Source organism: Corvus cornix, chromosome 13 (genome assembly GCF_000738735.6).
Source record: "Corvus cornix cornix isolate S_Up_H32 chromosome 13, ASM73873v5, whole genome shotgun sequence".
In the NCBI taxonomy this organism is placed as follows: domain Eukaryota; kingdom Metazoa; phylum Chordata; class Aves; order Passeriformes; family Corvidae; genus Corvus; species Corvus cornix.
Window position 1 is genome coordinate 2672948 of NC_046343.1, and position 12898 is coordinate 2685845.

Here is a 12898-nt window from a genome sequence, read left to right on the forward strand (position 1 = left end):
CCACGGCACATCCCCGACCCCACGGCAGATCCCCGACCCCACGGCAGATCCCCGACCCCACGGCAGATCCCCGGCCCCACGGCACATCCCCCATCCCACGGCACATCCCCGATCCCACGGCACATCCCCGGTCCCACCGCACATCCCCGATCCCACCGCACATCCCCGATCCCACGGTACATCCCCGAACCCACCGCACATCCCCGATCCCACGGCACATCCCCGGTCCCACCGCACATCCCCGGTCCCACCGCACATCCCCGATCCCACGGTACATCCCCGAACCCACCGCACATCCCCGGTCCCACCGCACATCCCCGGTCCCACCGCACATCCCGGTCCCACCGCACATCCCCGATCCCACGGCACATCCCCGGTCCCACCGCACATCCCCGAACCCACCGCACATCCCCGATCCCACGGCACATCCCCGGTCCCACCGCACATCCCCGGTCCCACCGCACATCCCCGAACCCACTGCACGTGCACCGCGCGCTCCCGCGGCCCCTCCGCTCCCGCCGCGCGCGCGCTCCCGCCGGCCGCGGTGACGTGGCGGGCGCCGATTGGCGGGCGCCGGGCGGGGCGTGGCAGCAAGCACCGCCCCCCGGGCCCCTCAGAGCGCGGCCATGGCGTACGGCGGCCTCGCGGTGCCCATCATCGTCATGAGCGTGTTCTGGGGGGTGGTCGGCGGCGTCCTGCCCTGGCTTGTACCCAAGGGGCCGAACCGCGGGTGAGTGACCGGGGAGCGGCGGGCACCGGCCACTTTCCCCTCCGTCCCCCGCGGGTGTGGGGGGAGGCCCCGGCGGAAGCGGCCCCGGAGCCCTGAGGCGCCCCGAGGTGGCCCGGCCCGCCGCCGAGGCCCCGCAGCGCCGAGCCCGGGGCCGCCGCAGCCCCGCGGGCTCCCGGCGCAGCGCTGGCGCAGCGCGGACGGGCCTGGGCCCGGCCGAGGTGCAGCGGAGCAGCCGCCCCTGGGGCTGCCAGAGCCGGGCGGTGTCCCCGCGCCTCCGAGCCCCTCACGGGTTTGGGTTTCCCCTGCGGCCCTGGCACAGGGTGCCCACAGAAGCTGTGGCTGCCCCCGGATCCCTGGAAGTATCCAAGGCCAGGTTGGACGGGGCTTGGAGCCACCTGGGCTAGTGGAAGGTGTCCCTGCCCATGGCAGGGGGGTGGAACGAGATGAGGTTTAAGGTCTTTTCCAACCCAAACCATTCTGTGAAACCTCTGCGGACAGAACGTCCTGTGTCAAGGTGGTTCATTGTCAGGCGATATTTGAGCAACAACTTCCTCTTTCTTTCCTTACTTGACCTTTCCTAACTTACTCCACCATCCTCTGGTTTCACACTGGGTGAGACTGGAGAGGTTGCTGTGGTGGACCTCAGTTCTGGGTTAGATGTGTGCTGGTGCCCTTGTGGCTGAGGACAACAGCAGCGCTTCTAAGCAGAGGTTTTTCCTGCAGTGGTTGTGGCTGCTCAGATTAAAAAGCAGACAAGTTTTTGTCTTTCTCTTTTCTCTAGGAGATAATGGCTTCTTAATCTCTCTTCCTCTCTCTGACACTCCCTCTACTCCACAGGTACCAACTGTCTTTTCTGTCAGTTCTTTATCTAAACCCTCAATATTCCCCAAGCTCTAATATTTCCTGCCTCACTTTCAAACGTAATGGGTGTTTTATGCCTGGAAACTTGCCTGTCCTCAGAAATACCTTGGAAATATGGCTTCCAGGCATGGAAGTGTGGGAATTCTGTGGGTCACCAATAGATGTCCTGTCATTATTCCAAAATGTGATTGTTTAACAAGTATGAGTAGTGCATTGCTGTGCTGCAGCAATACCTGGTAGTCTGTTCACCTCTCATCTTCTTGAGAAAAATACCCAAAAATCCTCTATGCAAAGCCTGTTCCTGAATAGGCTTGTTCTTCTCCTAACAAAAGAAGTTAGTGCAAACTTTTAACTGCCCTAAGAATTCACATTGCTTAGGTTAAAACTCCCAGTCAGTGGCTGTGGGACTCCCTGGAAGAGCTGCTGAAGCTTGATTGCTGGCTTTGTAGCATTCCTTTGGAAGTTGACAAAGTGCATGTGTATTGGTAGATGAAAAATATTGGATGTTATTCTTGTTGACCTACCATGAGGTTTTGTTACACAGTTGGGGGAGGAAATACATAGAGGGAAATGCCTTTTTATAATTTAAAAAGGAAAAACCACTCCACTTTGCCACTGAGTTCCACAAGCTGCAGAGATGCCTGATAGAAAATCCCATTTCTTCTCCTCCCATTTCAAGCCCATCTGTATGTGTGTAGCTGCAGTTTTACCATTTTCAGTTTCAAGAGCTTGGTTCTTCCTTCTTTTCAGCTTTCCTGTGGTTTCTGACATGGTTGTGTTTCACCAAGAAAGGAAAATCTTCCAGTACAGCTGATTTCACGTGGCTTGTTTGAGATGTTATTTTGTATTCCGTTTGTAAACCCCTCATTCATTATATAAAATTAAAAGTGATAATTTGACACTAAAGCTTTCTTTGAGTAGAATTCTGAAAATGGGGAAAGTGTTTATTGTGTCCATCCAGCCTCAGTGGTTGACTTATGTGAAGGACACTGCACCAGATTTTGCTCCTGTTCCCAGTGATTTTGTTAAATACAGCTGTGAACTGTTTGGCAGAGCTGTGTCAGTCCTGCAGATCTGAGCCTCTGCAGTTTACTCAGCTGGAAGAAGCCAGAACATTCATGTTGAGTCATCTTTCATATGATCAAAGTTAAACTTGTTCTTGTTTGCTGTGGGGTTTTTTCCCTGTGTATCTTGTGGTCAGTCACAACACCACACCTGATCAGCTGTTTCTTCTTCCTCTTGGCAGTGTTATCAACACAATGCTGGTGACCTGTGCTGTTTGCTGCTACCTGTTGTAAGTACAAACAATGTCCTGCCTCTTAAGCAAGGCCCACTGCTGTTGCAATCACAAGTTCCTTTTTTATAGCCTCAGAACAGTTAGAAGCTTTTTGGATGTGTCACAGAGATTTAGACATGCTATTCTTTGACAGCTCTTAAAATTCTGAGTTCTAAAGACCTTCAGTGTGCTGAAGAAAACGCTTTCCCATTGGAAAATACTGAATTAAAAGGAACCTGAATTCCTCTTATACTCTGACACATCACTGTGAGCTGTCCTCTGCATGGACTTGCTATTCCTCCTCTCCAGTTCGCTGCCTCATTTGCTCACAAGTATAATGATAGTTGGTCAGTTCTAAGATTTTCCTGCTTCTTACACTTTTTTTGCCTCCTTCTTTCTACTTTACATTTAATTCTGAGGTAATTCTAATTCTAACCCACTGAACAGTTTTCTTTAAGATTCTTTGAATACATTCTGGTAGAGTGGTGGGTGGAAAAACTTCTGCATGGTGGTTTTTTTAGTGAGACTTTGATATATTAAGATTATTTCTGTTTAAATGCACAGTATATTTTGAGGCTGCCTCCTTTCTGTAGGAGATTTAGTAGCAATAACAAAGTGACTTGTTGAGAGCTCTTCATATAATGGTTTTTATCAGGATTCAAGCCAGCTGTAGCTGGAGGCTGCAAGACAAAGCTTGCTTGTATTTTTCTCTCTCTCTTTTTAAAGACTATAGAGACTTGTAAAAAAAAAAAAATGCTGTGAAGAAATAACTTTGAAAGAATTTGTTATGGAGAGTAAAGTGGTAAAAATCTGGTTTGATCTTAAGGGTCAACTTGTAATAAAAATTATTATTTAGAGTTCCATTTGGACCTGAGTAGTATTTGTCCTTTCTTGAACGATTTAGGCATTAGTTATGCTAATCAAAGGAATTGAAAATGAATATTTAGAGAAATGCATCTCAGTGTTGACATGTTCCAGGAGAGGCCTGTTGGGTTAGACTGTGGTACAACTTAAACAGGCTTGGTTTAGGTTAGTAATGTGATATTCAGGGTTAATACAGGTTTATACTTTTAAAAAATTTATTTCTATTCAGAGTATTTGATATGTGAACTCCTAAGAATTCACTCTTGCTTAACTGTAAAAGTCCAGCAAACTTGGTTCTGTTTTGTATCCGTGGAAGTTATTAAAGTTTTGCCGAGTGGATATAGAAATTTGAGAAGAGCTTTGCAGTGCAAGCAGCTTGAATTTGGGATGGAAATTTGGGAATCTCAGTGCTATGAAGGTCTCCTTGCCCCGCACATGAAGTGTGTAGCAGCCCAGTCTCATAATAGGTCCCAAATGTTTGGCTAAGAAAGGGCAGCTTTTTTGGTGATTCTTACTGGCTTGCTGCATTTATGTTACAGAGAGTTGGGTGTTTTTTAATTAGGAGGAGGGTTGAGCTTTGTTTTGGTTTTGTTTAAATTTAAAGTTCTTGCTTGGGTTTTTTCTACAGAAATAATGTCCCACTCTTCTAAACGCCTTGAAGCTTAGGGTTTGGTGTCTTTATTGTTTGAAAGTCAGTTTTTCTTGAAGTACAGGCCATGTGGCATCTGCAGCATCCTCTGGATTATTATATGAAATGTATTTGTTGTAGAATTTCTTAACTTCTAGCTGACTTCTGGGAATTCTTCAAATGTAAAGTGGTATTTCACTTGTAAGTTTAGTTGATTTTTTGTGTAAACAGACCCATTATAAACCCTATTGTCATTAACATGTTTTATAATCTGCTCTTGCATGTCCTGGGGGTAGGTTTGTGGGCTCTAACTTGTTTTCTGAATTTCCTTTGGCTTTTTGCAGTTATACATTGAAAAAAGAGAAGCAGCAAAATCTTAGGATGTTTTCAACCATCAGTAATTGTACCCAACCACATAAACTGCATTTGTAGTGTCTGCTTGCCAGAATGCAACAAAAAGCAGATTTTTCGCCTCATGTTCCAAGATAGAACTTGCCTCATCACACAGTCTTTCTTTTTTTATTTGTTCATTTATTCTGTATAAAACTGTAGAACAGCCCTGGTTGGAAAGGACCTCGGAAGATCTGGTCCAACCTTTTTTCCTCTGTTTTATCCGAACATATGGAAGTTTGGTGTTCTTGTATCCTTCTCCTTTTGGGGGAGGAGGCATTGAAAACATTTCAGACCTTAATTTTGGGTGATTAACGAAGGAGACTAATTTTTCATGCCGGTCTTGAAGGAAGCCCAAAGAATCGTGTCTGAGGGTTCTTTGTTGGATATGTTAGGATTAAAATCATTTCTGCTGTCCCAGGTATTGGTGTGTCCTTAGCAGGTGGCTGCTGCTGTTCTGTGCTCCTCTGTAGAGCTGTTTAGTCTCTGCTAGACCTGCTGTCATACCTATGAGTTACCTTTCCAGTTGAAAATAGGGAAAAAACAATTTCCTGTCTTCATTAAATACAACTTGATTGACAAATTGATTTTCACTGAACTGAAGTCAGTCACATTTCAACTTAAAGCTGTTTCTTCTATATTTAGATTTAGCAGTGATAATTTTGAATAACCTTATTGATTACATGGGATTCATTTGGTTGTTCTGTGGAAGATATTTGCATGAGTAGGTGCCTAATTTGTGTACAGATCCTGTACCCAGCAGCCTTCCCAGGAACCTCATAAAATATCAGGCAAAGTCTAAGGAGATACTGCTGCAGAAATTAGAGGTTACACCATACTGTGAGGTTCTGCCAGAGTATAAATCTATTTTGCTATGCACAAAGCAGTTCCTGAACAGTGCCATCATGTCCTAACAGAGGACAGGGTGCTTGGTAAATCATATTATTTGCTACTGATTCTAACAGGATTAAAATATGGATGCCTAAATTGACATTTAAGCAGAGATAGCAGGGCCTTAATTTGTAACACAAGCACAGACAGATGGCAGTTGTGGTGGGAAGACCTTTTAAAAAATCTTTCTGGTACAACAGAAGGGACTTTAATTTCCTTGTCTGAGCTGGGTAATTAACAGTAACTGTTCTAAGTGGGATCTGGTAGAATTTGAGGACCAGTGGGTGGCTCGAATGCCATACCTGCATTTAGCAACTCTGGAACATTGCATCTTGGATACAGAGGTTTGCTTTACTCTGAATGCTGCATCTTGTTTGGTGGTGTCATGCTGGATTATTGTATAAAGCAGCATCACTTAAGCAAAACATGGGAAAAGCTTTTTCATGACTTACCTTGAATGCAAGGCAGTCGTAGCCTAACAACTGCTTTAAATTCCTCAGCCCTCGCAGAGCAGGGAGGAGGAATGTGCTGCTGCCCTAATGCCACCCTGGCTCAGAGCTCGGGTATCCAGCATGGCCCCAACAAATGCCTTTTGAAAACTCCACACTGCTTTTCCCAAAGCCTGGTTACATAGGTTGAGATTCTAACTGTGCTCCCAGCTCATTTATTTCACAGCCGTGCTGGGCCTGAGCTTGGGAAGCAGCGAGAGGGGAGAGATTCGTGCGTGGAGTTCCTTCCTGCTCTGCAGTGACAAAAGGAATAATGTGCTTTAACAGGCTTTTAGTGTTCTACCCTCCTCCCACTTGTGTTACTTCAGGATGCTGGAGGCAGATGGCACAGTGCTCTGGCACCTTTGGATCTGTCTGTTGGATCTGAAAATTAACCCTCACGAAAGAAATTCCGTAATCATTTCAAGAGCTGATGTGCTTTTCCCTTAAGTAGATTTAACACCATGATTAATATGGTCTCAAAATACATTGTTGTCACTGCTTTGGACAGCAAAGTAGAAACGTGTCAACCTAAAGGTTGTTGGCTGCTCTCAGCGATGCCTTGCTGATGTTTTAATTCCTTTGTAGAGCCTGCTACGTGTTCCAAGGTTTGTGTGACTGATGGACTGCTGCAGGCTCAGCTCCTTGTTTTAGCTGGAGTTCTACCCCGTGCAAAACTGAAAGAGGCATTACAAAGAAATATTGGGAAATTTTAAGAGGATTGATGTGTTTTCTTTAAGTCTGACCCGCATCTTTCGCCCGTGGCTGTTCCAGGCGTTTTGCAGCCGACCTGCACTTGGTTTGCTGGTCAGAGCATCAAGGTTTGTGTGGAATTTTCCATGACTGCCTAAGCACTCTGATGCATTTGTGGCAGCTCCCATTACAAAGCTGCTCTGCTTTTTCTCCTCCTTACAAAGCATTCTAGAAATAGCAGACAGATGAGCCAGTGTGTTCACTAAATGTGTTTATATAGTTAGTATTTAACATAGATTTAAATCCATGGAAGCATCCATTGCTTTTTCTGACTCTTGTAACATTTACAAAGCAAATATATCTTTTAACAGTGGAATATTTATTTCTGTTTAGCTTTCCTGGATATTTTCCACAAACTACATTCCTCTTGTTCTCAGTTCTGGCTATAGCTTCTGCAGTGTTAGTTTGTGCTCTGCTCCAGTGACAAGGCTGCTGTGCTGATGATCTGGGGTTTGTATCATATTGGGGTTGTTCTTGTGGAGTTGTTTTTTGCTGGTTTTTTTTTTGGTGTTCCTGTAGCATTGTACCCTTTTGCTTCAGCTCCTGTTTCTTGACCTCTGTGCCAGGTTTAAATTCACTTTTATTCAGTCTCTGAAAAATATACCATGTCTACAAGGGCAGGTTGTCATACACTGAAAAGCAAACGAGAGAGAGGATGTTTCTCAGAGGTTGTTGTTTAAAGGATGCTTCAAAGGCACTGAAAAAAGGTCTGTCTCTTTTATGTTTCCATCTTCTGAGCCCCCAAATACCTGAGTCTCATGTGTCTTAAAACACTTTCCTGTCAAAAGAGAAGTATGAAGGAAATGCTATCAGGTGGTTTTGTGTTGCTTTCAATTGAACAGGACAATCTATTTCAGTTACAGAATGATTTGGTGCCATAACTTCATTGCTGGTGGCTGGTCCTTGTGTATGAGCTTGACTAGAATTTTTATTTGATCCTAGACCTTCCTGAAATAGCCTTTTCTTCTCTGATAGTCCTCATACTTTGGACAACCTTTCCTTTGTCACAAGCTCTGTCATTTGCCTGATGTTGTCTCTGTTGGTTTGGGGGGTTGTCTTGCAGTTGGCTGATTGCAATTCTGGCTCAACTCAACCCTCTCTTTGGGCCGCAGTTAAGCAATGAAACAATCTGGTATCTTAGATATCACTGGCCTTAAGGATGTCTGTGCTGTGCTGCAGTTCATTGACTAGGTGAGTATGCTCAGATTTAATGATCTATTCGGTGTGTTAAAGCTTCAGGAGACATTGAGCAGTAGTGTGAGCAGTGTGCTCAAACTACTGCAGCTCTTTTGTAGGAGAAATCTGTCTTTCTGTAGGCTGCAACAAAACATTTTGGATGTTAGTCTTGACTGGATATGTGAAAAGCTTGAACTGAATTATTTATTGACAGTATTTTTCTTTCTATCCTGTCATGTGGTGCTGTGTTCAGGGATTTATAAGGAGAACAAAATATTTCTTCCAAAAAAAAAAGTAATTGGACTGGGGTGTTTTTAATAGCTAACATAAGTGGATTTCCTGATCTTTACCAATTGTTAAACCTCTCCTCAAGCCTGCTACCATTTCACCTAAGACCTGCCCTGCTTTCCAAGGCAACACAGAGTTGGCCTCATTCATTTGGGAAGTTGGAGTGGGAGCTGCCATTAGAAGGAATGTTCTTTATCTCTTGTCAATACATTGCACTAGCCCTGAGCTCACAGCTTGATGGTTTATTTTGTTTTTAATGACAGCCTGTGTGCAGCTTTAATCCCAGGTGAGCCTGGTGGTTGCTGTCTGGACAGTGCTGCTGGAATGTGGTTCTTGCAGTTCCTGGGCTTTTTGACAGGGCCAGCAAAAATAAAGCGTTGTACTAAAAGTACCTTGATGCTGTTGGGCTTGTCCAGGAGGGCAGCGTTTGGAATTGAAGGTTCAAATGAAGGAAATGTGGAAACAAGCACCCACGATTATAGTTTTTTAGCTTGTAACTCAATAATTAAACACAGTTTTTTTGTCCTTGTACAACGCAGTCTTGGTTCAGCGCAGCAGGCAGTGACAGTTGATGTTATAGCTCTGTTAAATGCTTTCTGTGAAGTGTCCTGGACATTTGCTCCCCAGTTTCAGAGAAGGCTATATGTGAACTGGGATGTTGTCAGACTGCAGCCCGTGTGTGTGTCTGTAGCTCCTTTTAAGCACCAAGCAGAAGCTAAAGGTAGACTTGGCCCTGTTTCAACTCCAGGCCTGTAATTAGCTAAGTCAGTCAAGCAGAATTTCCTCGGAGCATTTTCACTGCTTGGGTGCTAACATATAATTAGTTAGCTAAAACAGAGAACAGCGTGTTTTGGTAATGGGCACCCAGATCCCTGAATCCCATAGGATGATTCAGTTGCCTGGGATCTGAAACTGAGATGGAGTTATCTGGACATAAAAATTGGGCTTCATGGTCTGCATGTTGAAGCCAGCAAGGACAGGCAGGAGGTGAGACACAACCTCTGGACTCCTGCTAACAGAATCAGGCCTTTCCCCTTCCATTTCAGTGAAGGATTTTCCAGAGAACTGGAGTTAAATTCATACCAAAGCAGAGAGGGAACTTGTATGTTTGAAGATGACTGCAGAATTTGTGAGGAGCTGTCATTTTTAAACTTACTGATGGAGTGTTTAAGCCCTGCATAGCACGTGTTGTGTTACATGAAGGAGTTTGTTTTAAGCTTTCATCTGATTTCATTGGCTTGATTTCCGAATAAAATTAAGATTCTTGTCCCTGAAAAAGAATTATTTAAGAAAGTAAAAGCATATAATAATCCTCAAATATCTGTTCTTTGTTGTTTGAAATGGGCTGTCACAGGTCACAGCACTCCAGTCTTGTTTGAGTGCTGTTGCAGGGCTGAGGGAGGTGCTCTGTGTCCTGTCCCTGCTCCTGTGGAGTTTCTGACTAGACAGGAGCTGTGAGCGAGATTCCATCTGATAACAGTTGGGATATCTCTCTGACACTGCACGGATTCCCATCAGTGTAGCAACCAGTTATTTCTGGATTTTGAGATGTGCTTTTCCAGCATTCAAGGAACATGTACTATACTTGTTTTCTGCCTCCTGTTCCTTTCAGTTGAGGTTTGGGTGGATTAGTATGGAAAATGCAAAGAGAATGAAGTGCTAACTCCCAAAGTGGAAAGATCCTTAAAAATAAGGATGATTTAAGCAAACCCATTTTACTTTACCAACTGAGCAAGCTGAAAATGCTCCAGTGAGCTCCTCGTGTTCTGCTGAGGAGCTCTGCGTATGCTGACTTGATTGATCTGTGCCAAATTACACAAGTTTGCTCTGTGTTTTCAGGCAGTCTCCCTCCCATCCAAGGGATGATTTTAGAGTAATTCATTTGATACTTCACCAAGTTAATAGCTTGGATGGCAGCGTGTAAGAGCACACAAAGCTCTGTAGCCGTGGTAAATCCGGGCTGTGGACTCTTCCAAACTGTGATCCAACACCGCCTTTTCTCCTTTACTCAGTGAATTCACAGTCTGTGTTCTCAGAGCAGGAACCGTCTTTGTGCAAGTCCAAGAAGGGCTGTTATCCAGCTCACTGGATGGCGTTAGAGCAGTGAAAACATTTGAGGGAAATAGTTGTTCTACCAGCTTATAATGTAACTAAAACTACTTGCAGTAACTTCAGAAATGAAACTGCCAAGAAAACATCCACACAGATGAATTATCTCCAGTTCTTGACCATTGCTCAGTGCATTTGTGGAATGGAAATAGCTGTGGTTAACAGCCAGGCTTTCAATTAGCAAACTGTCTCCATGGAAAGGAATAATAAAGTTGCCTCTTGCTTTGCAGGTGAAGAAGAGATGAAAAACTGCACTGACCCAAAGGTGCCCTTTCCGTAGCTGTTGGATGCGAAGCCTGGCAGTAATGCCTTAACCTTTCTAATGTTCTTCAAGTGGCTTCTTCAAAGTCCTGTATTTTTTCCTACTATACCATTTAACAGTGTGCCTAATGCAATTTATACTCCTCTTTGGTACTGTCAATTTTTGACTGTTAACTCCAGATGTGATGAAAATTTCTATTTTTACGGGTCGTGGAATCACATTTCCTGTTCATTTTATCTGTAATAACACTTTCTGTTTGCAGGTCTTAGGTTGTCTGTCATTGTGCTGTTCACCCCTGTTCTGTTTGCACTGGACAAAAATGTGTGCAATAAACTGTGAGGAGAGGAGAAACAGTGCTACCATGTGCTGATGGCAATTTTTTTTTTTTCCAAATGAATTGTATTCTTGAGAAATCTGGCCTTAAATTTCTCATGCCTGGAAATAAAACTAATCTTTTGCTTGATACAAAATGTTCTCGTGCCGTGTTTAACTGTTACTTTTCTGTGGGTTTAATCCCATACTTGGAGTTGAGCTGAGGAAATTTAGGTGATGTGGGTAAATTGTAATTAAGTTAAATAGTGGGAATAGATGGGCAGCTTGTTGCTTGTATCAAGACCTCATAGTGATTTTGACAGGAGGCTGATTTGAAGGATATTTATAGGAGCAAATGGCTTGAATTGAACAGCAAACATTACAGTTGTTTTGTACTGACCTGACACTTGCATGTGGAATTGCAGACCTGGGAATGCACATGACAACGTGGGCAAGAGGTTCCTGAGGCTCCTGAGTGTCAGCCGAGTCTGTGGGGTTGGGGATGGATCTGGTCAGTTGTTTGCTGAGGAGTAGCTTCAAAGCATGTAAATGCTGCTTCCTGAATGCTTCCTTACCTCATGTCCAGATAAATTACAATTATTCCCTTTATTGTTATGCCCAAGGACATAATAGAATGGTTAATATTTTATTTGCTTTTCCCTCTTGGATAGCACCATTAACTTGTTCAGTGGGCCAGCACTCATTACTACACAGGAAATTCCAAGATCCTGACATGTAACTTGCAGTGATCCAAAACTGGACAGTGTGAATTGCAAAAGAGGGAAGAATGTGCCCGTTATTACAAATAAGCATAACAGCTGTTGGGACTGGAATAGTGGATTTTTTTATGTTACTGTCTAAGAGCTGCATTTTACCATGCAAGATGCTGTACACAGTCATGTTACACAGTCTGTACCAAATAATTCCTAGGAAAATTGAAACCAAGTGATCACATAAAAACTTAAGGTTGTTGTTTGACTTTTGTGGAGAATGAGGTATGTTGACGTATGAGGAGGGGAAGAGAAATACTTCAAGACATTGTTGACAGATGTGAGATTTTAAGATACGTTGATCTGCTTGTCATATTTACCCTAAAGTGAAATATCCCAGAAGAAAACAATCAGTGACAAACAGTGCTGTTAGTTTATTGTGTTACCACTGTCTTTAACAAGCTTTCTATTCTAGGTTCTAAGCTCTCACTTGCTCTAGAAGAGAGAAGTAACCCAGAGTTCCCATGGGGTCTCACTGGTGCTGAATTTAATGGAAAGAGCTATTCCACTCCAAGAAGCCACAGAGTCATTCAAACTTAGGTGCTTCCCAGAAAGAAATTCCCCTTTTTCAGCATGGTTAATATTTCCTCTGAAGCAGATGCCAGGTGGTGGCATGACTGAAGAAGCTGAAATAATAATGGATTGTGTCTGTTCTGTAGATGTTGTATGACTTTCTCTCTGCATGGTGGTTGTGGAACGGTCTGCTCCATGTGTGCCAGGAATTAACACTGCTTGGGATAATTTCTTTTTTTGCATGACTGCAGGAAATGAGAACAGAGGGATTCAGCCACTGGTGTTTAACAAACAATGCAGGTACCAGAGCCTTTATCATGCACTAGTCTTTGTTTTCTGACAGCAGAAGAGAACACGGAATGTTCAAGTAATAAAGAAAGAAATTTGTGCTTGAAATGGAAAACCTGTGCCTGTGGTGAAAGATATTTGGGTAAAAAAAAATAGGAAATTGAAGGAAACTGACTCCGCAGTCAAGTCGTGAAGACTTTTAAGTCATAAACTCTGGCAACGTGCAGAGTGAGAATTTAGGTCAGGGTCATTTCAAATGCTTTTTTCTGCTTTTGTTCGTATTGTTTAGGAAATTCTAA

General features: G+C 43.8%; 1 protein-coding gene across 1 annotated transcript; it reads left to right on the forward strand.

Annotated features, from left to right (window-relative positions):
• The first annotated feature begins 587 nt into the window (after nt 1-587).
• Nucleotides 588-11186, forward strand: ATP6V0E1 (ATPase H+ transporting V0 subunit e1). The gene is made up of 4 exons (XM_039559769.1): nt 588-730; nt 2838-2885; nt 7945-8072; nt 10685-11186. Exons 1-3 carry the CDS (start codon nt 627-629, stop codon nt 8036-8038), a joined length of 246 nt encoding a protein of 81 aa, XP_039415703.1. The 5' UTR covers nt 588-626; the 3' UTR covers nt 8039-8072; nt 10685-11186.
• Nucleotides 11187-12898: the final 1712 nt, after the last annotated feature.

Excerpts from the sequence above, each read along its gene's own strand:
- ATP6V0E1 (XM_039559769.1), top strand. The coding sequence starts at position 627 with ATGGCGTACGGCGGCCTCGCGGTGCCCATCATCGTCATGAGCGTGTTC. Across the intron at positions 731-2,837 it reads CCCAAGGGGCCGAACCGCGG|TGTTATCAACACAATGCTGG; the intron begins GTGAGTGACCGG and ends TCCTCTTGGCAG. Across the intron at positions 2,886-7,944 it reads GCTGTTTGCTGCTACCTGTT|TTGGCTGATTGCAATTCTGG; the intron begins GTAAGTACAAAC and ends GTTGTCTTGCAG.